Source organism: Haemorhous mexicanus, chromosome Z, assembly GCF_027477595.1.
Source record: "Haemorhous mexicanus isolate bHaeMex1 chromosome Z, bHaeMex1.pri, whole genome shotgun sequence".
Lineage (NCBI taxonomy): Eukaryota > Metazoa > Chordata > Aves > Passeriformes > Fringillidae > Haemorhous > Haemorhous mexicanus.
The window spans coordinates 42,654,011-42,679,300 of NC_082381.1; the positions used below are offsets into that span (position 1 = coordinate 42,654,011).

At 49.4% G+C, this 25,290-nt stretch overlaps 1 protein-coding gene across 3 annotated transcripts; it reads right to left on the minus strand.

Moving 5' to 3' along the window:
• Positions 1-16,190: 16,190 nt before the first annotated feature.
• Positions 16,191-25,058, minus strand: LOC132341926 (E3 ubiquitin-protein ligase Topors-like). Of its 3 annotated transcripts, none has more exons than XM_059874071.1 (2): positions 24,893-25,058; positions 16,191-21,341 (listed from the first exon to the last, which is right to left on the minus strand). In XM_059874071.1, exon 2 carries the CDS (start codon positions 21,231-21,233, stop codon positions 20,211-20,213), a length of 1,023 nt encoding a protein of 340 aa, XP_059730054.1. In that variant the 5' UTR covers positions 21,234-21,341; positions 24,893-25,058; the 3' UTR covers positions 16,191-20,210. The 3 variants fall into 3 exon arrangements, 2 of the variants coding, with proteins under 2 accessions (XP_059730054.1, XP_059730053.1); XM_059874070.1 differs by having other exon boundaries at positions 16,191-21,447; XR_009490351.1 differs by lacking the exon at positions 16,191-21,341 and adding an exon at positions 24,042-24,773.
• Positions 25,059-25,290: the final 232 nt, after the last annotated feature.

Genomic DNA, 25,290 nt, shown 5'->3' on the forward strand with positions numbered 1-25,290 from the left:
TGCACCAGGGCTCGTTCAGTCTGTGTTTGCAGGGCACTGGCCGGAGGAAGAATTGCCCTTTCTCTTTCAGAAGCAAACACAGCCTCACTTAGAAAGGCCCTGCTGTCCTTGTCTTGGAGCAGCATGCTCTTGCCCTTGCCAACAGCCTGTCCTGCCATGGCTCTGCATCCCCCAGGAATGTTGCAGCGCTGCAGATGTGCCACTTCCCTGCTTGTGGAATGAAATCCACTTAGGCTGGTGTTTCCTTTTCCTCTCTCAGTGCCTGCAAGGCCTGGATTTCCTTCACTCCAAGCAAGTGATCCACCGAGACATCAAAAGCCACAACATTCTCCTGAGTCTGGACGGATCTGTCAAGTTGGGTGGGTGTTGTTGGCCAGTCTCAGCCGTGGCAGGCTGCGCTGTGGGGCTGCCTTTGGGTGACTGCTGGTTCCCTGCAGTGCTGCCTGTGGCAGTGCAGGCTGCCCTGCTGCAAGCACAGAGCACAGCTTCAAGGGGCAGGGAGGTGTTGCTGGGAACAAGAGCTCAGGAGTGCCTTTGGGTTGTGTGTGTGTCCCTTCCCAAGCAAGGCGCTTACAGTCTAATAGCTTCAGGGGACTAAAAGGCACTGACTGGAACTGAAGGCTTTTGCTAAGTGGCCAATTCCATATTTCCTCGGCTGCAGGCCCGTGGAATGGCAGCATGGCCCCTTTATGGCAGCTGGGTACCACACTGCCTTCTTGGACATTGGAACAGTGGGGATTTCTTTTGTTTGCTTTCCTCATTCACGCCGGCTTGTTTTTGCTCCTCAGCTGATTTTGGCCTCGCTGCTCAGCTCACCGCTGAGCAGAGCAAACGGAGATCAGCTGTTGGGACCACTTACTGGATGGCGCCAGAAATCTTCACCAGGAAGCTCTATGGCCCCAAAGTGGACATCTGGTCCTTTGGCATTGTGGGCATCGAGATGGTGGAAGGAGCGCCTCCTTACCGGATGAAAACCTCCCGCACGGTGCGCTGCAACTGCTCTCAGATACTGCTGTCACTCAAACAAAATCTGCTCCCATTCTTCTGCCTGGGAAGCTTGCGAACACCTGAAAATGATAGGTTCCAGGCTGCACAGTCTCTCGTGCTCCTTGTCCAGATCATCCCCTTGTCATTTCAGAGCAGGAACAGCAGAAAAAATCGTGATGCATTTTGCTTGGTAGGAGCTCTGCCCAAGAGAGCAGTGAGCAGTGCTGAGCTGCATTTTATGGAGTAATCCTTGGAAACAGTAGAGTTAGACGAAAGTCCGTCTTCCAAATGGCCTGTAGAGCTGGTGTCAGTACTGAGAGAAGCCAAGTGTGCTTTTGCTGATGGAGTTGCTCCTAATTCCATCAGCCAGTGAAATCAGGGTGAAGGCAAGAGCCTTTGCATATTGGACTGGCTATGGCTGCCTCTGGCTTTGGGTTCTTTCAGTAGGAGTAGGAAAGGTATCTCCCTGGCTCTGGCAGGGAGGAAAGTGCCACTGGAGAGTGGAGCCTGTCCAGTGGGGTCTGTGTGAGCAGCTGGGATGTGAAGGAGACAGGCAGAGAGTGACATTTCCTTCTTCTCTAGGTTCAACAGCTGATCAGCAGCGGGGGCAGGCCAAAGCTGCAGAAGCCCAGGCAACAGTCCGCGTGGTTGCGAGACTTCCTGCACTGCTGCCTGGAGAGGGAGGAGGACAGGCGCTGGTCTGCCCAGGAACTCCTGCAGGTAAAAGGCAAAGCGGCTGCAGGCTGCGCCAGCTGCCCGCTGCCAGGGGCTCCTCATCTGCTCAATTCCAAGGCGTCTGCTGGGCCCCGCTGCTAAGATCTCCAGTCTGGGGGCTTTTCAAAGGAAAACAGGGGAGAATCCTGGCCTAGGATGCCTTGGGAGGAGCCTTTCAAGGTCACCTAGACCAGATCTCCTTAAGCTGAAGACATCTGGAATAATGGATTTGTGGGATTGGGAGCCATGTTTGCCTCTTGTAGTAAGATCCTGGAGGTGGAGGCAGAGGTGCCCAGAATGCCCCCCCTTCTGCTTTCTGTACCTTTCTGGTAGCCAGAGAAAGCCTGTTTCAGCCTGTGAGGAAAGTAGAAGTTCATGTTTTCTTTTTCTCTTTGGGCAGCATCCATTTGTAACATCAGCCAAGCCGACCTCCGACCTGACGCCTCTGATCGTGGCAACGCAGCAGTTTATGGCCGACAGGAGATACTAGTCCTGGAAGAGGCCACTGTTGTTTTTGGAGTTTGCAGTTTCTAGTTTATAGCTCGTAGTTTGAAGTTTCTAGTATATAGCTCATAGTTTGTTGTTTCTATTTTATAGCTCATAGTCTGTAGTTTGTTTAGCCTGATAGTCAAAATAAATACTAGAATAAATAAAACCTTCACTGTGCTGGAAGCTTCCCTTTGTTCTCACCCTGTGAAGAAGCTCTAAATTTACTTCTGAATGGTCACGTGTTTCTTCTGTGTGGGAAGACCCATGGATGGGGTTTGTGGCACTGTTTGGAAGCATGCAAAGTTCTTCTTCCTTCATTGCCTCCAGGCCACAACCTCTTGTGGAGATACAGGCTTGCAGCTGTGACTAGATGAGCAGAGTAGGGCAAAAAGGAGCAGAGCAGTGGTGTCCCCGCTGGAAATGCTGCTGTGGCTGTGGTTGTGGGGAAAGTTTGGGAGTGTCTGTGTTGCTGTGGGCAGAGGGGGAGAGAGCTGGGCTTCTCCACAGGCTGAGGCGCAGGTGGGTGTTCAGCGGGAAGGCAATTTGCAACCGATTCAGCTCCTTTTCCAGCTGTTGGGCAACATTCAGCTCTCTGAGTCAAACCTCCATGCATATGGATACCAGGCATAGTCCTTTACTGGGAATGTTTCATTTTCTTCTACCAAAATCATAATATCTCCCCAAGTAACTGTGGATGGGGCCAGTTTCCCTTAGTCCCCGACTGTCTATGGGGCTGGATAAGCTTTCTATAGAATCTTTTGGCAAGTCTGTCAGTGGAGAGCAGTTCAGATCTGTTTCTGTGTGGGATTCCATTACTTGTCTGCCAGAAAGTAGCAGCTTTGACTGACAATTTATTTCTCCATTCCTATGTCACGAGCAGTTACTGTTGTATAAGAGGCCCACATCACCTCAAGAGTACCCTGCTTGCTGTACCAATTAAAATGGAAGGCGCCAAGAAGGCTGCTCTTTGAGACACTTTAAAAGAACTTGTTCAGTTGTTCATGTCTTAACTCTGAGTTAGAAAAGTGGGAGAAATACTGACACAATGTTCTCAAGAGGTCAGAACAACAAAAAAACCTTCCCTGGAAACTTTTGAAAATTAAAGAGCTTGAAAAGCAAAAAAATTCCGAGCAGGATTCAATCAACACAAAACATTCCCTGAAGCATTAACTTAGCCCATTCAACTTCCCAACCTTCAAGCCTGTTAGATTTAAAGGTACTGCAAAATCGGAGAGAATGGAATTTGGAGAATAAAGGAGAGAATGAGAGAAAAGAACCAACATCGCTACCACTCCTGCTTCCAGTGGTGTTCAGCTGATAGAAATTCCAAGAGGAGGCAGGGTCAAGACATGTGGTGGCCACATATCCCGAGGTGAGAAGTACCCTCTGGCTTTCCTGGGGCCTTCCCCCACATGGGGCTCCCACTCGCCTGGCCATTTAGGTGCTAGGATAGGGGCCCCAGACACAGGTGTGGAGCATTGCCTCTGGTGTGCCAGGGACCAGTGGCCACTGCTGGGCTGGGATGCAGGCCTGGGGGAGTGGGGCATGCAGAGTAGGGCATCGCCTCAGCAGGGCAAGGCTTGATCTGCCCCTTTCCCCACAGACATGCTCCTGAAAGGTTCTGAGCCAGCAATGTCCTCTACTGTCCCACTCTTCCGGCTTCCTGCTGGGCAGGTTTGCCCCTGAGCAGGCAGCACAGGATTGATAGCTTAGTCCTTTGGGGACAGACTGTGCGAGTGCCCAAGCCACTCTTAGCCACAGGCAACCTTCGCAAGCTTAAGGGATATGAGGTCTTTAGTGAATATCAGCTCTTTTATGATTTCCAGCTCTTTGGCTTGGTTTGGCACCACGCAGGCCCACCGAAAGACAGACAGGAGAGAGGAGAAGGCAGCTCTGGAGTTCCACAGCGATGGCTTTATTGGGGTCTGTGAAGGGTTCCAGCGACGGCTCTGCTAACCAGAATGGGCTAAAACAGCCCACTAAAGAGGGCGAGAGGGGATCAGAAATTGTCCAATAGCAGGGGTTAAGGAGAAGTAACCTGTGGGGTTAAAGAGAGAGAAGCTGGGGTCCCAAAGGCAGAAGAAGGGGCTTATTTTGCTATTTCACTGTGACTTGGCATTTAAAGCCTCTTCCATCCACAGGGCCCTAGATGCCCGGAGCTTGGACATCTCACAACAAGGTTTCCAGGTTCCTGTGCTGCTTGGCTTTCAAGATTCCAAAGAGTCTTTGTGGCTGGATTTTAAGAAAATTACACATTTATTTGTTCCAAATGAGGCAGCATGAGGTGTGTTTTTCCTTTCTAAGGCCTTCCCTCCTTTTTGTGTCCTCTTCTTGATATAAACCTTGTAAAGTCTCTCGTCTCTCTCTTTCTCCACCACAATGGAGGGGGACAATGGAAAAAAACAATTGATGAGAAGCTAAAGATGTTAGAGTTACAATGTAGTGAAGGTAAAAAATAAAGCAGTATGAAAGAATAAGAAGAAAATTGTGCGAAAGAGGTAATGGCGTAGCCAAGAATGGTGGAGTGTCACATGGGGCCCCTGGAGCAAAGAAAGGATAGCGAGGGCTTACGGAATGGTTCTGATGGTAGATGGGGGCTGCTGGTGCTGCCTGGAGCAGCTGTGGACCTGCAGTGGCAGTTTCTCCTCCCTCTGTGCGGCAGTGATGGTGGCAGTGGCAATGGCGATGGGTGTCTCTGTCTCCCTGGGGAGCTCTGTTTGGCACTGCCGCTGCCATCAGCCCGCCACGCTGGGCATGTGTGTGGGAATGGGATCTGCCGCTTCACTGCCTCTTCCTACCACCCTGCTGGGCTGCACTTGGCTTGGCTGGACTCCCTTTTGGCTTGGCTGAACTCACTTGGTTTCAGTGTCATCATTCTGGGTTATGTTGTTCTGCTGGTGTGGAAAAACAGTTCCACATGCCACCCTTGCCCTGATGGTTTCAGCTGTGTGTCAGAGCTGTAACTTCCGTGCATCCCATCTCAGTCCTATGTCTTAAAAATTACTGTGGAGCGACAAAAATGGGGGGAAAAAATGGTGGTGGTGCTTTGTTCCCAAGGCCTCTCTGTTAGAGTGAGTCAGACAGAAGGATCCTCCTTTCATTTCCTATCATGGCATTTCCCTGCTGAAATCACACCCATGGCTATGATGTAAAATGCTTTGAATAAATAGTTCTGAAAGATTTGTGACCTCGACTCTGTACGTAGGAGAAAGCTCAAAATGTAATTGAAGTAGTGCTTCTCCTTGTTTGCTGCTTTCTAGAACTAGTGGGTCCAGCTGGAAGAAGCCTTCTGCTTTTTGCTCAGAAGCAATAGTGGCCAAAGAGCACTCATGTGCTTCCTCACATCCTGGACCCTTCTCAGCGCTCAGCTTCTCAGTCTGGGCCAGAGGGGCTTAGTGTGCTTTTACTCTTAGATGCCTTGAGCACAAGGTTATGGACTAGGAGGGCTTCTTGTGTTGCTTTGCAGTAGAGGAGAACTCTGCAGGCTTTTGTTGGCATTAGCTGTAGAGAAGGTCTGGTTCTGTGCCTGAGCTCACAAAGCAGCCCAGGGCGCTGCTATTGTGATGTCAGCGGCCGCATGGCAGCGTTGTCAGGCAAAGTTGCTGTGCCGAGGCCCGGAAGGGCTCAGTGTGCAGAGCAGCTCTGTGGCACGCTCACTGCTGGCGGAACCTGCGCGTCGACGAGGTCTCTGCCAGCAGGACGCTGAGTATTTCTGTTTTCACCCAAGAGGCGTTGTCTGGTGCAGACTTGAGCAGCGCTGCTCAAGCCATGGAGGGAGTGTGTGCTGCAGCTTTCACGGCGTTCTCCGTGGCTTATTCTGGGTACTTTTTCACCCACCTGGCACGTAAGTAGATGTCTTTGTTCAGTGCAGCATATGGAAACCCAAGTGCCACAAAGAGGCCTTTAGTTGGGTGAAGCCACTGCCCACAGCTGCAGCTAAGAAGGGGGTGTCTCTAGCCAGGGGGGCGTGGGCAGCCTTTGTAATGTAGCCCGCAGGGTTTCCACTCCTGCCGTGCCATAGCCTTTGGCAATGGGGTCTGGAGTCTCCTCGGTTTGCTGGCTCAAGCAAGAGAACTTCCAGGATGGGAAGACTGGGAGAGCTTGACAGGAGTCCTTGTAAAAGCTGTGCACTGCTCTCCAGGACTGAGGGAAAGTGCCTCAGATCAAGTCTTCTTCTTGTCTGCATTCCCTCATCCCAGCATGTGCCTGTGGAACTTGACACTTCCTGAGCGCTGCAAGAACCATTCGTTCTGTGATTGAAATCACAGAACCCGCTTGGAAAAGGCCTCTGGGAGAGACATTTCAGAGGAGTTCTTGTATGCTCCTGAACACAGGAGCTGTTCCTGTGCTGTGTCACGATAGAACTGCCACCATGGCTAAGGGGAACTTGGGGGAAACCTCTCTGGGGAAAGGCTTTCAGTAAGTTCATGGCAATTGCTGCAAGCAATGTCTTGAGAAAACTGAAGTACAGGAAAGAGAGGAGCTGTGGCTGCTGCTGGGTGGGCTGGGGCAGAAGCAATGACTGAACCACTGGGACTTGCACAGTCTCAAGTTTCTATGGGTTGAGTGGCCAGAGAGGACAGAAGGTAGACAGCAGGCAGTATTTTGTGCTGTTGTCTTGCTTGCTGTGTGGCACAGCAGAGCATGGGTTGCTGCTGGAGCGCCGATGTAGTGAAAGCAGAATGCTCTGTCTTTGGGTTGATTTTTTGGTGGGCTTGCCCAGCCCAGGCAGTTTTCTTACTGCATCTGGATGTTCTTCCCTTGTGTGTTGCAGGTCACATCACCTGTGCCTGGAGAGAATCTGGTCTTTGGGTGAGTGGAAAAGGAGCCTCTGGCGTTGGTAGCATTAGACCATTGTGGAGCAAGCTGTGAGCTGTGGCCTGTTGCAGTCCAGTGCCAGCCTGGCTGGATGAATGAAAGTACAGTCCGGGCTCTTTGCAGCCACAGCAGCAGCAGCAGGAGGATGCCGGGCTGTTTTCTCCAGTTCCTTTCCAGAGCTTTTAAGCAGCTGGAAGTGGGGCTGCTGCGTACTTGAAGCCACGATGGAATTTCTCCTGTACGAGAGAGTGCAGTCCCGTCTCACTGGCTCATTTTACTTGAGTTTGAGCACCTTGGAATCCCATTTCTCTGCAGATGATTTCTCCTTAGTGCACCTGGCTCTAGAGCTGAATATAAAGAAGGTTACGTGTCCCTCACGCTGCGTCTGTCTGCAGAGCCCAAAACCAACCTCGGAGCCTCCTGTGGCTGCGTGTCTTCCTGGAGAAGAGGCCAAAGGGGAGGAAGATGCCCACCAAACTGCACCTGCTGCCACTGCAGGGCCTGAGCATCCAGCATCAGTAAGTGGCAGCTCTGGGAAGTCCTGTGGCTGGAGCAAAGCATAGCTGCAAGTTTCAGATCAGACAGCACCTCCTGTACCTGGCTGAAGATGCTGAGGGCTGGAATCTTTCCAGCCCTTGCCCAAGGCACTTAGGCCTTGAAAAGCAGTGTGGAGCTTGGAAGTTGGATGTTTAGGCATTACCATCCTACTGTTCTGAAAAAGGCTGTGAATTTGTCTTAGCAAGAGACAAGAGGGAGCATTAGGATGTCCTTGGATGCTCCTGGGCTACAAGGGAGGCCCTTGGTGCCCAGTGGCTGTGCAGGCTCCCCATCCCCAGTGAAGAGAGCGGTGCAAAGGTGCAGTTCAGAAGCTTGCAGGATATGAGGAGACACTGTCCACAGGAGGGAGCTGGCCCTCGGCAGAGAGCAGCTGTCAGTAGCTAAAGGAACAGCTGAGATGCAGCAGGGCCTGTAGCTGAATATAGGTGAGGTTCTGAATGACAGGTTCTTTTGTGTCCCTCATGCTGCTGTGTGTCCACAGAGCAGAAGGGCAGCGTCAGCACCTGCTCTGGCTGCCGCTGTACCTGAGGAAGAGGCTGAAGAGGAGGAAGGTGCTGATGAAGCTGCCCCTGCTGTCAGCCCTGGGCCAGAGCAAACAACATCAGTAAGTGCCAACTTTGGTTAGCAGTGTCTGTGGCGTCATTTTGTCCGTGGTGTAAAAGCAGCCTTTGGATTTTGGGCCTTGAGCCGGAGAAGCGGGCTGCAAAAGCTGAGGGGTGAAGAGCCCTGGCTGTGGCCAGCAGCATCTTGCTAGGGGCTTGCATTTGAAATGGGATGGGAGGGGCATCTCTGCCAGGCACATTTGTGACCCTCCTTCATTTCTTGTCCCAGAGCTCCACCTCCTGTGTCCTGGCACCTGCACGAGCTGCAGCGGAAGGCTCTGAAGGAGCCTCCAGTCCCCAGGCTGGCAAGTCAAGCAGGAGCAGCTCGTGCATCTGGAGCACGACCAGCTCCTCTGGCAGCAGAGAGCGGCTGGGAGAGGGGACAGAGGACGAGTGCCTGGCCACGCTGAGTACGTCCTCTGTGATCCTTGTCTGCTGGAGCAGTGCCTGTGTGTGTGTGTGAGGGCACGAGCTGTCCCGCCTCCTGTTCCTCCTCAGCTGAGTGCCGGGTCCTGAGGCCTCCACACAGGACCTGGTGTTGTGCTGTGAGGTGGTGAGGGCTCAGCGGGCTGTTGCTCCTTCCTCTGAGGGCAGCTCAGCCTGGTTTGGCTTTGCCTGAGCTTCCCTGGAGGCAAAAGGCAAAGCAGAGCTTGTTTCTGGCTGAGCAGGAGGCCGTGACCCAGGCAATGAGGAGGCCTCAAGGAGCTCCTGTGGGGCACGGCCAAGGTCATCTTCAGAACTCAGCCTGTCCTAAAGGCTGAGGGACCTCATTCCTAAGGCCCATCACAGTAGGTTGGAACACGAGCTGCTGCTCCTGAAAGGCAGAAGGGCATTGTTTAGGCAAAGTCCTGCAGAGAGCTGGAGATTGTGCTACTGCTGGAAGCACTTTGCAATTTTCTTCCTGTTCTGGAAAGGGCAGCTGTTGATAACAATTGATTCCAGAAGCCAAGACGCCTCTGATATTTGCAAAGATTAAGTCATTTCTTGAAAGTCACAGTTTTCATTGCCAAGAACAGAAAAGTTTTGCTTTTCCTGCTGCCCTTAACATTGCTAGACAAGAATCTTGGTTTCTGTTTTCAGATCCCTGTCTCCTCTGACTGTTTCTGCACATGCTTAGATTTTAGTTTAGACTTTTAGTTTTGTGCAGGCCATCTGTGCTGCGGGGCTGCTTGTCTTGCTGCTGTTGTTTTTGAGGTGGTGCTGGTTGGGTGGTGGTGTTGTTTCCTGACTGCCTGAGTTGAAAGGGCCCAGTGTCCCAGAGAGTGGGGCTGCCTTTCTGATTCTGCTGCAGGGTGGGATCTCTTTTGAAGTGAGCATCTTTCCTTGGGATTTTCACAGAGATGCTGGTGAGCCAGGGAGATCCTGAGGCTGAATACACGGAACTGGAAACAATTGGCAAAGGGTGAGTGCAGCCACAGTTCCTTCTTCCAAGGGAGGGCCTGTGCATTTTGCTGGTGTCACATCTCCCCAGAACGACGTCAGGCAAGCTCCAAAGCTGCTCAGACACTGCGTTAAGATGATACCTGGTGATCTCTCAGTACTGGGCAGCATCTTTAGCTGTGGTTCAAAAGCAGCTTGGCAAAGACAGCTTGGATGCTGGCAGTGTCTTTTCTGCGGCAAAGAGCAGCACCTGGCTGCTCTCCTGGCCCTCGAGTGTGTTGCACCTGTTTGCCGCTTTTCCTAGGAGAAATAATTTCTGCATGTCAAAAAAGAATACAGAATGCTTGGGAATGAAAGGAGGAGAAACTTCCTTGCCTCAAAGGTCAAGTTAGCAGCTGACAGCTGTCAGGGAGCAGCTCTGGCTAACATTTCTTTCCAGTATTTTGCTGAAAAGAAGGTGCAGTGGTCAGGATGACCAGCACCTAGTCTAGAAGCCAAGAGCAGAAATGAAAGAAGCAGCTCTCTTTTGTAGCTGAGATGGCAAATCGCAAAGCTTCAGGGCAATGCCCGGGGCCAATGCACTCCAGAGGAAAAGGCATCATCTGCCTGATGGCAGAGCCCTCGTGGATCCTGTGGGGTCTAGGCTTTTCCTGCAAAGAATCCACCAAGCTGTTCCCTTCGAAAGCCGGCTCTGCTGACTGGAAATGCACTGATTTGCACCATTTTCTCTGAGAGAAGCCAAATGTACAAGAAGCCCCCAGAAAAGCAGAGTCCTCCCCGTGTCTGGTGCACTGAAGAGAAGCAGCTGCCAACGGCTCTGGACTCAGAACACAGCTGTCTAAGGATCCTGTGTTTTGAGGCCTTCTCCATTTGTGTGTGGAGCAATGGAAGCCTTTCCCTGCTCTGGCTGTGGCTGCAGCTGTGATTAGACACTAATTTCCTTGCAATCTGGAGAAGGGATCCGTGTCCAGAGGCTTTCCTCCAATGGCTGTTACATGGCTGCTGTTTTGTTTCCAGGGGTTTTGGCACGGTGTGCATGGCAGTGGAGACTGCCACAGGAGAAGAGGTAAGCGTCAAGCAGCGCCGCAGCTTCTGCAGCTGTCGAGTGGCCTCCCCTCTGCTGTGAGCTGTGGCTGAGCTTTGGCTCGCCAGTAGAGCTTTGCTGCACAGGCCAATGAAGTGCAGAGCAGTGTCCGCCTGCCAAATACAGTGGGGACAGATTTTGTGCTTCTCAGCTGCCCCGGGGAATGCAGGGAGGCCAGGCGGTGTCTGTCACAGGAGGACACGCTGGCTGGGTCTGAGTGCCCAGGTGGTGTCTCAGAGCATGGCACTGCTCTTTGGGGCTGCAGGCTTCCTGAATTCTCATTTCTGGCTGGTAGCAGATACATGGGAATTGTGCTGGTATTCTGTAGCCACCTGCAGTGCTGCCCTTGGAACTGTGCTATGAGAGCGAGGTCTGCAAGGAGTCTCTCAAGGGCCTAAGCCCTGTTTACAGCCTGGTGTATATCCCTAGAAGATCAAGGCCTGGGTTATTTCTTTTTGAAGTCAGGCAGTAATTGCAAATGTCAGTGGTGTGAAGGAAAGTATTTCTGTGGAGTGAAATGAGAATTCCTGAAAGTGAAGAAATTCCTGGGTTGCGTTATTTGGAGGTGTCACTAATGATGTTTTCATTGTCCCGGCAATTTTTCCTTGAAGTATGAAGGGCTGTAATTCTTAGGGGGAAGAGCCCTCAGGATGTTTTTAGGACAGCATTTTATCTGCCATGCCTGTAAGAGTTTGCTTTGTAGTTGTGCACTGGAGAATGCCAGTGGTTGCTGGAGTAATGATCAAGCCCCTAGAAGTGCCAAAGGTTTCCCAGCAGTTTTACTCCATTTTTACTGGCACCAAATGGGTTCCTGCTTGCAAGAGGTGTGTGAATGAAAATGGGAATGAGACCATGGGGAAGACCTGGGGGAAGACTGGCCCAGGGCTCAGTGAGTGTTGTTAGAGCTTTGAGGTGGAGAGCTTAGACTGTGTTTCTCCCAGGTTTACAAGGCAAAGGGTGTGTGGCTCTGTGTCCTGGGAGGTGCCCAAACACGTGGTCTGATGTCCAGTCCCAAGGCAGCTTGGCCCAGCCCAGCACTATCACCCCATAATCACTGTCTCTGTGTTGCCCTTGTGGTCCTGTGCCACAGACTTCTTTGGTTCATGGTTTTCTGTGTCGTTTTAGGTGGCCATAAAGAAAATTAGTCTCGCGCAAGAGAGCGGCAGCGAGCTGTGCCTGAATGAAATCCAGGTGATGCGTGGCAATAAGCATGCCAACCTTGTGAACTATCTAGACAGGTGAGTGGTTCTGCTGTTCTGCCAGGAAAGGTCATTCACATCCAGCAAGCCAGAGGTTCAACCACTGCTTTGGCCGCTGGTAGAGGATGGAGCTGATAATTCCTGTTTCTGGGCTGATCCACGGCATCTTGGGAGGAGATTGCATTGGGGCTGCATTAATCTTTCCTGGCATACCGAGTTTGAAGGGCGCTTTCAAAGACCAGACTGGGCCCCATCTTACTGAGCCATCAGCCTCAAAGTTCCGGTCCTCTCTCCCCATAGTTATGTTTGCTTGGGGGTTTGATTGTTTCCCCAGGGCTCTGAAGTGCTGACAAAGCACTGTAGGTTGTGTTTCCCTCGGCCTGTTGCGTTGGTGTGGATAGCAAGCAGTCTTTTAGACTGCCCAGAGTTCAAGGCCTGTAGAGCGTAGTGAATGACTCCTCACTTCCTCCTGTCTTCCTTGGAGAGAGACACAGAAACAAGAATCCATCAAGTCGTGTAAGTGCACACATTCATCACCAGGCTGTTGTTTCCTCCTTTCAGCTACCTGGTGGACGAGGAACTCTGGCTCGTGATGGAATACATGGATGGAGGCTCCTTACACGATGTCATCAGGGAGACTCGTATGGCAGAAGGAGAGATAGCAGCTGTCTCTCGGGAGGTAAGGGATGGCGCTTGTGCTTCCCATGCCTTGGCCAGGATGGTCCTTCCATATGGGTGATAAGGAGAGGAAAGATTTCATCTTCCAAGCCTCCTTTCTGCCTTTCTCCTATGACTGGCAGTAGCAAGAGTATCTGAAGTGCCTGCCAGTGTGCCTGCCCTTCTTCTAGAGTGTTTGTGTTTGCCTCTCTAAACACTTGCCTGGAGCCTGTGTATGCTGCGTTCCTTCCCCGGAAGGGCAAAGGTGCTGGTGGCCCAATGTCAAACAAGTGGCCAAGACAAGGAGATCCTCACAGGACTCTCAGAGAGTTCAGCCAAAAAAGGAGAGCCTTGCACTCAAAGTGGTGTTTGCAAAAGCATCCACTGTTGTCTGACTGGAGAGAGCACAGCCACTGCACCAGGGCTCGTTCAGTCTGTGTTTGCAGGGCACTGGCCGGAGGAAGAATTGCCCTTTCTCTTTCAGAAGCAAACACAGCCTCACTTAGAAAGGCCCTGCTGTCCTTGTCTTGGAGCAGCAAGCTCTTGCCCTTGCCAGCAGCCTGTCCTGCCATGGCTCTGCATCCCCCAGGAATGTTGCAGCGCTGCAGATGTGCCACTTCCCTGCTTGTGGGATGAATTCCTTTAGGCTGGTGTTTCTTTTTCCTCTCTCAGTGCCTGCAAGGCCTGGATTTCCTTCACTCCAAGCAAGTGATCCACCGAGACATCAAAAGCCACAACATTCTCCTGGGTCTGGACGGATCTGTCAAGTTGGGTGGGTGTTGTTGGCCAGTCTCAGCCATGGCAGGCTGCGCTGTGGGGCTGCCTTTGGGTGGCTGCTGGTTCCCTGCAGTGCTGCCTGTGGCAGTGCAGGCTGCCCTGCTGCAAGCACAGAGCACAGCCTCAAGGGGCAGGGAGGTGTTGCTGGGACCAAGAGCTCAGGAGTGCCTTTGGGTTGTGTGTGTGTCCCTTCCCAAGCAAGGCGCTTACAGTCTAATAGCTTCAGGGGACTAAAAGGCACTGACTGGAACTGGGGGCTTTTGCTAAGTAGCCAATTCCATATTTCCTCAGCTGCAGGCCCGAGGAATGGCAGCATGGCCCCTTTATGGCAGCTGGGTACCACACTGCCTTCTTGGACATTGGAACAGTGGGAATTTCTTTTGTTTGCTTTCCCCATTCACGCTGGCTTGTTTTTGCTCCTCAGCTGATTTTGGCCTCGCTGCTCAGCTCACCGCTGAGCAGAGCAAACGGAGATCAGCTGTTGGGACCACTTACTGGATGGCGCCAGAAATCTTCACCAGGAAGCTCTATGGCCCCAAAGTGGACATCTGGTCCTTTGGCATTGTGGGCATCGAGATGGTGGAAGGAGCGCCTCCTTACCGGATGAAAACCTCCCGCACGGTGCGCTGCAACTGCTCTCAGATACTGCTGTCACTCAAACAAAATCTGCTCCCATTCTTCTGCCTGGGAAGCTTGCGAACACCTGAAAATGATAGGTTCCAGGCTGCACAGTCTCTCGTGCTCCTTGTCCAGATCATCCCCTTGTCATTTCAGAGCAGGAACAACAGAAAAAATCGTGATGCATTTTGTTTGGTAGGAGCTCTGCCCAAGAGAGCAGTGAGCAGTGCTGAGCTGCATTTTATGGAGTAATCCTTGGAAACAGTAGAGTTAGATGAAAGTCCGTCTTCCAAATGGCCTGTAGAGCTGGTGTCAGTGCTGAGAGAAGCCAAGTGTGCTTTTGCTGATGGAGTTGCTCCTAATTCCATCAGCCAGTGAAATCAGGGTGAAGGCAAGAGCCTTTGCATATTGGACTGGCTATGGCTGCCTCTGGGTTTGGGTTCTTTCAGTAGGAGTAGGAAAGGTATCTCCCTGGCTCTGGCAGGGAGGAAAGTGCCACCGGAGAGTGGAGCCTGTCCAGTGGGGTCTGTGTGAGCAGCTGGGATGTGAAGGAGACAGGCAGAGAGTGACATTTCCTTCTTCTCTAGGTTCAACAGCTGATCAGCAGCGGGGGCAGGCCAAAGCTGCAGAAGCCCAGGCAACAGTCCGCGTGGTTGCGAGACTTCCTGCACTGCTGCCTGGAGAGGGAGGAGGACAGGCGCTGGTCTGCCCAGGAACTCCTGCAGGTAAAAGGCAAAGCGGCTGCAGGCTGCGCCAGCTGCCCGCTGCCAGGGGCTCCTCATCTGCTCAATTCCAAGGCGTCTGCTGGGCCCCGCTGCTAAGATCTCCAGTCTGGGGGCTTTTCAAAGGAAAACAGGGGAGAATCCTGGCCTAGGATGCCTTGGGAGGAGCCTTTCAAGGTCACCTCGACCAGATCTCCTTAAGCTGAAGACATCTGGAATAATGGATTTGTGGGATTGGGAGCCATGTTTGCCTCTTGTAGTAAGATCCTGGAGGTGGAGGCAGAGGTGCCCAGAATGCCCGCCTTTCTGCTTTCTGTATCTTTCTGGTAGCCAGAGAAAGCCTGTTTCAGCCTGTGAGGAAAGCAGAAGTTCATGTTTTCTTTTTCTCTTTGGGCAGCATCCATTTGTAACATCAGCCAAGCCGACCTCCGACCTGACGCCTCTGATCGTGGCAACGCAGCAGTTTATGGCCGACAGGAGATACTAGCCCTGGAAGAGGCCACTGTTGTTTTTGGAGTTTGCAGTTTCTAGTTTTAGTTTATAGCTCCTGGTTTGAAGTTTCTAGTATATAGCTCATAGTTTGTTGTTTCTATTTTATAGCTCATAGTCTGTAGTTTGTTTCGACTGATAGTCAAAATAAATACTAGAATAAACAAAACCTTCACCGTGCTGGAAGCTTCCCTTTGTTCTCACCCTGTGAAGAAGCTCTAAATTTTCTTCTGAATGGTCAGGTGTTTCTTCTGTGTGGGAAGACCCATGGATGGGGTTTGTGGCACTGTTTGGAAGCATGCAAAGTTCTTCTTCCTTCATTGCCTCCAGGTCACAACCTCTTGTGGAGATACAGGCTTGCAGCTGTGACTAGAGGAGCAGAGTAGGGCAAAATGGAGCAGAGCAGTGGTGTCCCCGCTGGTGGGGATGCTGCTGTGGCTGTGGGCAGATATGGAGGGAGCCGGGCTTCTCCACAGGCTCAGACACAGGTGAGTGTCTAGTAGGAAGGCAATTTCTGCCACGGGAACTAGGACTAACATGAGGGAGTGAAAACTTGTGCAGTTTGGATCTACGTGAGCGCCTTTGCAGGGGTGTGGGCCTGCTAAGGGACTTCCTGGGGCTATGGCCTCGAAAAATGTCCTCTTGACTTTAACCTTTTCCCATGGAGCATGTTTATCGTTTCAATATACGTTCCATACAGTGATTATTGAAAACCATTTACTATGCAATTTTTTCTGATGACTGACAGTATATTTGACGGTCATTTAAATTTAAATTTTAGTTGCGCAATATTTAACTGACTTCCTTTCCCAGTTTTCCTGTTCCACCCCTGTATTCTCTGAACCTACTATCCTTGAGAAGGAGAAGATGAGAGATAGAACCTGCTCAAGCACACAGGCGAGCCACCAGCAATCTGTCATCTCCCTTCCTTTTCTGTCCCCTTGCCCGGGGTGCACTGGCCATGCCGCCCTGGATTCTACCCTACCCCACTTTCTGACAGCCCTCAACCTGCCCCCGCTTTCTTCTTGTATTAGCTGTCCCCCATTTTTGTTGTAATACATGTTTCAGAGATTACCAATGTAGGTGACCCACAGAAGCCAGTTGACCAAGTTATTTTATTTATTTAGACGGGAAGGTCAGTATCCTCCGTACAGCTCAAGTCCCCTGTTAATCCTTTTCTTTTGACTTCTGTGTTTGGTGAAGGGTCCTGGGGAAAGTTGCCACCACAAGTCCTTTTGATTTTCTGTTCTCTTTTGTTTGTGGGTAAGTGAGGGGGAATGAAGTGGCGGGGAGCAGGCCGGGACTCAGGCTCCTCGAAGTGAGGGGAAACGAAAATCATATTTAGTTATTTACTTATTGTTTAGTTTTGCTCTTCAATATAAGCTCACCTGTTTATTTTAATTCTCAATTTTAGTTAAAGTCTTTTATGTGTTGTGTTGTTTTCAGTTAAGACAAGATTATTATTTTTTACTATCTTGTTATAGCTTTCATTTTAAATAAAACAAAAAAAGGGGGAGTTGTGGGAGCTTGTCCTGGAGGGGATGCATCATGAAATGGCCACACATCAGACAATCAAAGAACCACACCAAGTCGCTGACATGCGGTCTTTGCCTCATAACTTCCACTTTTGCTGGAACCAACCCATTTGGGCCCACTGCTTTCCTGCTACCAGTGTGTTGTCCCACAGTGTGTTGGAACTTTCTTTTCTTTCTTTCTTTACATCCCTAGCAGGCAGCTCCCTCTGATGCATGGATGTGCACAGGGAAACTCCCGGTGGTGCATCTCAGATGCGCAAGACTCCTTGGAAATAGCACAGCAGTACAACAGCTGGATGATGTGTATGCAGCCGGTATGTTGCTTGGCTTTCCATGCTTTCATTCATCCTACCATTTGCAGACCTGTGTCCCACATGGTTCTGAGGTAAACATTTGAGAAGCTTCATGAATGGGTTTCCTGAGACTGGGGATGCAGCAAGGTTGAGGTGGTGTTTTCAGTCCTAAGCTAGATCACTTGCTTGCTGATGTTAGCTCTGAAGTAAATGGAGAAAATGACAGACTTTCAGATCTAGGCAATTACGCTGGATAATGAAGACAATTATTTTTCAATAGGATTTCAATATAGCGCTGCAGCTTCTCAGTGTTTGGATCAATTTTCCAATGCTGCTCTCAATCATAATGCATGCAGAGTTAATCCAAGGCTTTAGCACTCCCACCTTCTTTTCCTGGTCTGTTATGTCACAACTGATCCAATAAGGTGTTTGATGTTCATTATAAATTCTTTTCAGGCTGAACAAAGACACCAGATCATGTGTCAGGGAACTGTTACTTGGAAATGGGGTGAACAAAGAAAGTGCAAGAGACAAAGAGAAAGAGAGAGAATGGGGGACTGATCCACTTCCTTTTATAGTTTTCCTGGTGCACACCTCTTATGTAAAACAGATTTTTGCCAATGTTTTGGGCATGTGCAGTCAGCCCTTTGGTGCTTTCCAGGAAGGGAGTCTGGAGTGGGAGTTCACATAGCAGAATTAAGCACAAGTCTCAATGCAGAAAAATAAGTTGGCTCAGCTCAGCACTTTTCTATCTCCACAACACTCTCTCTTCCAGTCACAGCTTTTCTGTTGCAACAGTCAGAATGTTTGAGATAAAACCTTCTTATGCCTGGTACTCCGCAACAGGTGACCATGTAAGTTGTTATCTTGTTATGCACAATACTAATGGTTTACTATTCCAGTAAAAAAAATACATGAAAGCATGGAGCTTTATATCTTGGGAGATTTTGAAAGAGAAATGTATTTTTTTTGTTTCTTGAAGAGCTGCTGTCCTGGAGGAGGAAACATGCAGTAAATAGCATGAGTCATCAATATGAGGAAAGCTACTTGGTTTACCTGAAATCATGGAATCATAGAATGCTTTGGGATTTCAGGGATACTAAAGACCATCTAGTTCCAACCCCTGTGCCATGGAGAGGGCCACCTTACACTAGACCTGGTTGTCCAAGCCCTGTCCAACCTGGCCTTGAATACTGCTAGGGAAGGGACAGATGCAGCTTCTTTAGCCAGGCCATGCCAGTGCTTGAGCACCTTCACAATCAAGAATTTCTTCCTAACATCTTATCTAACCCTGTCTTCTCTTAGATTGAAGCCATTTTCCCTTCTCCTATCACTACATGTCTTTGTAGTGTCCCTGTCCAGCTTTCTTGTAGCCCCTTTAGGTACTGGAAAGGGCTGTAAAGTCTCCAAGAGCCTCATCTTCTCCAGACTGAATAAGCCCAGTTCTCTTGCCTGTCCCTCATAGCATAGGTGTTCCATCCCTCTGATCATCTTGGTGGCCTCCTTGGCACTTGCTCTAATAGGTCCGTGTCCTTCCTATTCTGGGGACACAGAGCTGGAGGTAGCGTTCTGGGTGGTGTCTCACCAGAGCAGAGTGAAGACACACCCCTATCGACCTGCTGCCCACATTGCTGGTGATCCAGCCCAGGACACAGCTAGCTTTCTGGGCGGTAATCCCAGCTTTGTTGAAGCCAATGAGGTTCCCATGGGCCCACTTGCTGAGATTGTCCAGGTCCCTCTGGATGGCATCTCACACTTCAGGCATGTCACCCGCTCAGCATGGTGTCACCCCTAAATTTGCTGAGGGTGCACTGGATCCCTCTGTCTTATGTCCTTGGTGGAGATGGCACTGGTTCCAGTACGGTTCCTGAGAAACACCACTTTTCATTGATGCCCATAGGGACACTAAGCCATTGACCACTACCGTCTAGATATGCCAGTCCAGCCAATTCCACTTCCACTGAACAGTCCCATCAAACCCACCTCTCTCCCATTTAGATCAAAGGATGTTGTGGGGAATACTGCTACAGTCCTTACAGAACTCCAGAAGATGACATCTGTAGCCTTTCCCTTATGCACGAGTGTACTTGCTCAATCATTGAAGATCACCAGGTTGTTTGGCGGGACTTCCCCTGGATGAATGTCTGCTGGTTGGCCAGCTGGGCACCCCTCCCTCCTCCTGAGAGAATTTTTTTGCCACCCAGGTTCTTGTGGGCTGATGTGATGCTCAGAAGGCATCTAATAAGATGTTTGTGAGGTTCATACCACACACTTGGTCTGGGAGACAGCACAGGCTCCTGCCAGGAACATGCAGCAGGACAGCAACTGTCTGTTCAGTCACTGAGCTTGCTGCTTGCTGCAAGGAAGTGGCAAATCTGCAACTTTCCCATTGTGTTCCATCAGCCAACCTTTTCTGTGGTCAGAATGAACTGTCCTAGACACTGTACAAACATGAGAAACAAGACAATGTGCTAAGTGTTATTTCTTCTTCCTCCTTCAACTGTCTGTAGTAACTTCGTTCTGCTCTCCAACAAACAGATCACACAAAATAGAAACTTAATGTGTCCAAATACAGTTTACGAAATTTTAAAGAACAACACTTCTATTTTTTTTGCTGAGTTTTGGGGTTTCTTTGGTTGATTGGTTGGTTTTGTTGTTAATTTTTTTGAAACACACCTGCAAAATGTATAATTAATGTAATTATGAACAGTGCTTCTGGTATTCCCTCCTCTTCCACTCCCCAGTTTGATGCACATTTCCTTTTCCTCCTGCCCTCTTTTTATAGTACTCTACACTAATATAGATTAGAATGCATTCTACATTAATGCAGATTATAGTGCATTCTACATTAATGCATAGGTCTTTTCCCTCCAACTGATTGAATAAACTATAATTGGTTGTACCTTCAGGCTGTACCAGTCCTCTGACTGTACATCATCAAACTGTATATTTTGCACTAATGTCTTAGGCAGAAATTGTGTTAGGCATTATCAGAGTTTTCCTCTTCTCATGTGATGAATGCCTGGTTAGTCTTCCACCCCTGATGCTTCCGGTAGCACACCCCGGTGCTTGTTCAAAAGCTTTTCAATCATCACGGCTGCAGCAGGATTTCCTGCGTGAGGAGGCGCTGTTGAAATGGCCCTGGAGTCCTGGGAGCTCTTGGCTGATTGTAGAGAATGGGGTACAGAGAAAGGCACCAGAACAGGGAGAAAGCAGCACTCAAGAGACTTCGTCAGGGAAATTACAATTTATTTCTTTTTTCTTGGCTGAAGAGTTCTTGGACATGTGCTAGTGCTGCTGGCGAGGTGGCCTCTTCTTGGGTCTGGGAGAATCCTGGAGGCTGGGGGTTCTCTTCTTCCGGGCATGCCGGGGCTCTCCAGAAGAGTGGTCCCTGCTCTGGTCAGGAGCAGAGGGGCTGCAGCCCTGAGCAGATGGACCTGCTGCTGCCACTGTCTGCTCCTGCTCTTCCTGGGGCTGGTCCTGCACTGAGCAGCTGGTCATAGATGGGGGGTGGCTGGTACTCTGTTGGAGAGCGGTTTCTTGTGTACCAGTTTCCTGCTCTACCTCAGAGCCTGTGGGTTCACTGGCAAGCATCACCTCCCGGGAGCTAGTGTAGCTGGAGCTACTGGAGTTGGTGCTGGCATGATGGAAGCACAGCAGCCTCTGGGCTTCGTCCCTGCACTGGCCTGCAATGACACTGATGATACCATAGACCAGTGATGCTGTGTGCCCATTGAGGAGAGGCTCCAGCAGCTCGACCAGGGTCTCTGCATTCAGACCACAGACACAGAGACCATGCAGGATAGAGCCCTCTGCAGCCTCTGCTCGCCACCACTGGTCCTGATAGACTGCTGCCAGCCTCCAGCGCAGCCAGGGAAGCACAGGGTCCAGCAGTTGCTGCTGCCTTTGGAAAAGTTCTGCCCAGACCTCAGGTAGGAGGCCACCCATGAACTCTGGCTCTGCAGCCCCCTGCTCATCTGGAGACAGCATCCTTTGTGGAGAAGGTGGAGGGGATACCCTAGGGTGATGGGGGCTGTTTTGGGTCAGGTGGAACGGAGCGCTCCCTGCCTGGCTGCTGTCCTCTGCCAAGTCTTCTGAGGCTGTGATGGCAAACTGTAGGTAGTCGCGTTCACTCCGCTCAGAAAATCTGACAATCTCCATAGGTCTGCTGCAGAGTGGGCATGCTGGATTTGTCTTTGCCCACCGCAGGATGCAGCCCAGGCAGAACTGGTCATTACAGGGTATTGCAGAAGCCACATCACTCCGAGTGTTGTGGCAGATGGGGCAGCTCCAGTCTGTGTCCGTGGCCATGTCTTCTTGCTGCAGCAGGCTGGGGAGAACTGAGGGCCAGAAGGAGCTCCCACTTGCAGGCACACTCAGTAGAAGTCCAGGCTTGAGCTAAACTGGCCCAACCAGGCTCTGCAGAAACACATATAACCAGCAAGGGATATGACATCACAGTCCATCTCATGGTGATGTTGTTCTCCACCACCCAGTGATGTCACAGTCAAAGGATGTCTGGCCCCTGAATATAAGCAGTGAGGGATATTAGGTTACAATCCATTACCTGGTGATGCCATCCTCCCACCCAGTGATGTTACAACAGGACATCTGTCCCTGCATTTCCTTGTGCCTCTACACATACATCCAGGGCTACTGCAGCTACTGTTACCCTCTCTCTTCTCACTCATGTCTTTGGCTCACCATCACAGTTAAAAGCCAGTCACCAAGGCCTTGGCCATGTCTCCAGTTTTAGTATCAGTTCTTCACGGCATTTCTATGGACATTCCTGTAAATTTTTTAGGTGAAGTTTGAATCCTTATTTTGAGCAGGATTTATGCTTACAAATCTGATACACACTCAGTTTAATTTTTCCCTTTTCCTAGCCAGCATTTCAGCACTCTTACTAGGCCACAGTAGTTTCTGGAATGAAGTAGTTAAAAGTTGTGCAAGGTGGAAGCAATAGAGTCCTTTTGAGAGAACAGGTGAAACTCCACAAAAATAATGACCAGAAAGAACAGATACTGAACTGGACAGTCAGATCCACAACCTGGCTCCATTCACAGAGGTCTTTGCCAAACCATTCTAAACTCATTTCCATATTAGAAGGATGGGTCTTTGGGTGTATCTCTTCCACTTCCTTTGTTCTCTACTTTCATTTGAAGCAGAGAAGTAGAACAACAATAACAAATTCAAAATTCACCTTTTCTGATAAAGGAAACCCCACAACAAAATAGGTCTCTTTCTCTGCTTCAATGTTCTCCCTTTTTAGGTGTAGATTTTTTTTTTTTTTAGCTCATAATTCAACTGGACCAGGTGGATAGTATAAATTAGTGCTCAACAGGTGTTCTTCAGTAAATGCATGCTGGGGTTTATATCTGAAAATTAGTGTAAAGGGAGATGATTACTACAAAGATGTTCTCGGACTTCAAGTTGGGTAGAAAGGTAGGTGAGTAGGTGGGTAGGTAAGCAGCTAGATAGTTGGACACACAGGTGGACAGATATAAAAGGTGCCTTTTGTTAAGTTTCAAACAATGTTACATAAAAATTTAGTACAATTTTATATTAACCCTAGGATGCTTGGCCATTAGAAATGTAAAGAAATAAATACATATGTTAGTTGTTTATGTAATTGACAGGATCCATGGCTAGATCTAAAAGGAAAGAGCATAAAAATTGGACAGTAACATCCCAGTTGCCCTTCATCATGAAGGAAAATTAGCAGTATTCAATCAAATAAGCAGTATTTCAGGAAAGGCTCCACACCTTTGATATGGAGGACCAAGAGAGAGAATTAATGCACTATGCAGCTAAGAGTGCTTACTGAAGTAATGATAAATTGACTCCCGGTCAGAGACTCTGAAATGGATTTTCATCTTCCTAGCCTTGTGAAAGGCTTCAAGTGATGAATCTCTTTCAAGATTCATCACTTGAAAGAACAGCAATGATAGCAGTAAAGTCAATAGCATTGTGACAGAGGTGTACTGAAGCAATGATTTAGCAAGTTCGGTGTATAAAATGGATTATTAGGCTCAGAATGGGGTCAAAAGTCCTTGCATTTCATGGCTCTGTAGGAATGTAAGAGGAATGGGAAAAAAATAATTCCTTGTTTCAAGTAAGTGAGAGGGGATTGTTTTCTTGGAGTCTTTGTGCATGCACCCCCACATGCATAGGGATATTGTCCAAGCTGAAAATACCTACAAATGATTCTGTGAAGACAGAACTTTCTTAGCAATCTTGCCACTTTCATGGTCTTTTGAATTGCAATAACCAAAACAGAAGTATAAAAATTTTTCATCTGGCCTTTGATGACTGTAAACAATCAGAGTCTCTGATAAAATAAGGCAGAGGCACTAGTCATGCTAACAAAGCATCAGCAGTTTGGCTTTGAGCCTTGTAGTATCTGTTTCTTCACACAATTGGACTTGATGCTGTTGGCAATCAACATGTTGGAAGTGGTAACACAAACAGATTGAGATATCACTCACCAATTGCCCCACCAGACTAGCAGGAGATACATAATTTATCCTCCAGGCTTTCATATCCTCAGTGTATATATCTGAATTTTGTCAGAAATTGCTGGAAGATCAGATTTAAATCACACTTTGCTATTTATTTACTAGTGTAAAAAAGGAAGTCACAAAATATTGGGGAGAAAACATCTGTAAGCCATAAAAAAAAAAAAAAATCTGACACAGCTCTGTTTAGGATTGCTAGATTAGCTTTCCTTATTCACTAGAAGCAAACTGTAATCCAACATCATGCTCTGCAGAATGTCAGTAGCATGTTCCCTGAGAAAACTGATTGCAACTAGTTCACCTGTAATAAAAAGTTAAAAACGGACATTTTTCTGTATTACCAGTTTTACTTGCTGGTAGTATCCTTCTCTCTTATATATATATATAGGTGGTACAGAGTATTACAGAATGAAAAATTCAAATAAATATGTTTTGTGTCTTCTCCAGTGCGATTCTAAGCATGCCTAGTGAAATATTACTTTGCTTCTTGTTAGTTAGTAAATGACTCCTAATTTTCTGTGTCACATGCAATTTCACACGTAATACAAGCTCTCTCAGCGTGCCCCTTTCCTTACATATGAACATAACAACAGATACCTACTCAGTGTTGCCAGGTGTGGATATTTATCGCGGTACAAGCACAATAAAGTCAGTGAAATCCAATGCCCATCTGCTAGGACATTTAGATACAAAGAGAGCTACCAAGCTGCAGCCTACAGTAGAAAAGTCAATGGAGAGAGCATTCAAATGTTTGCTGTCAAAGACATGCTAATACAACTGATTGTATTCAGTAGACAGACAAGGACTTGTGCACACATACTTTATAACATGGCACAAAGGCAAGAGCTGCTCATCAGCCTGAATAAAACACTTGACATTACTCACTCCAGGATATGGTAGTATTGAATTATTTGCATTGGAAAAGACCCTTAAGATCAAGTCCAGTTGTAAACCAAAAACCTTCTTATGAGTACAAATCCAATTATTTAAACTTAACAGTTTCCTGCAGGGTGAGGTGTTGCTTTCCCAGGTGCAGCAGAAATGCATATGCCAAGAATGATTCCTGACAGCAAAACAATGAAGGAAATATCTAGAAACAAGTGCAATCCAGCAGGTCCTGATCCACAAATCAAGATGGAAATTGGCAAAATAGGACAAATTCAGGGAAGGCCACCATGAGTGTGGGGCTGAGACGTTGACTCTGATTGACAGGTAAGGGCATGGGTCCAGGACTGGTTCACTCTGGAGCAGAGACAGCTCTAAGGCATCCCAAAGCACCTTGAGGCTATGGGATGGGATCAAGCGGCTGAGGCCACGCTCTTCATAGAGGTGCCTGGCAGGAGAAAAGAGAAAGTGGCATCAGCTGAGGCTTCAGAGGCTTGGGCTGGAGATAAGGAAAAACTTAGCAGGATGTGGTGGAGTGAGGCCCCAGAGAAGTTTTGCATTCTTTACCTGGTAAAGCCCCAGGCAGCCCGATCTGACCCAATGAATGACTGCACTTTGAGCAGGAGGCTGACGGGGAGATCTTGTGAGATGACACGCGCAGCCTGAACGATTCCGTTCCAAATTTTCCGTGACTGGTGACCTCCCGGATGTTCCGGAGGTTCATTGCGCAGTCGCGCCGAGTGTCTGAGGGACGGCGGAGCACAGCGCCCCCCGCCGGCCCCGAGCCGTTACCCGGGCGCGTGCCGGGGGCGGGCCGCCGTGGCCCTCGCGCCGCGGCCCTTGCGCGCCCCCGTGTGTCGCGACTGTCGCCGGCTGCGCGCGATGGAGGAGCCACCCCCGCTGCCCGCCGCCGTCAGCCCCGGCCCGGCCGACCTCGAGGCTGTGTTTCAGGCCCGCGGGGAGAT

Excerpts from the sequence above, each read along its gene's own strand:
- LOC132341926 (XM_059874071.1), bottom strand. The coding sequence starts at position 21,233 with ATGGCCACGGACACAGACTGGAGCTGCCCCATCTGCCACAACACTCGG.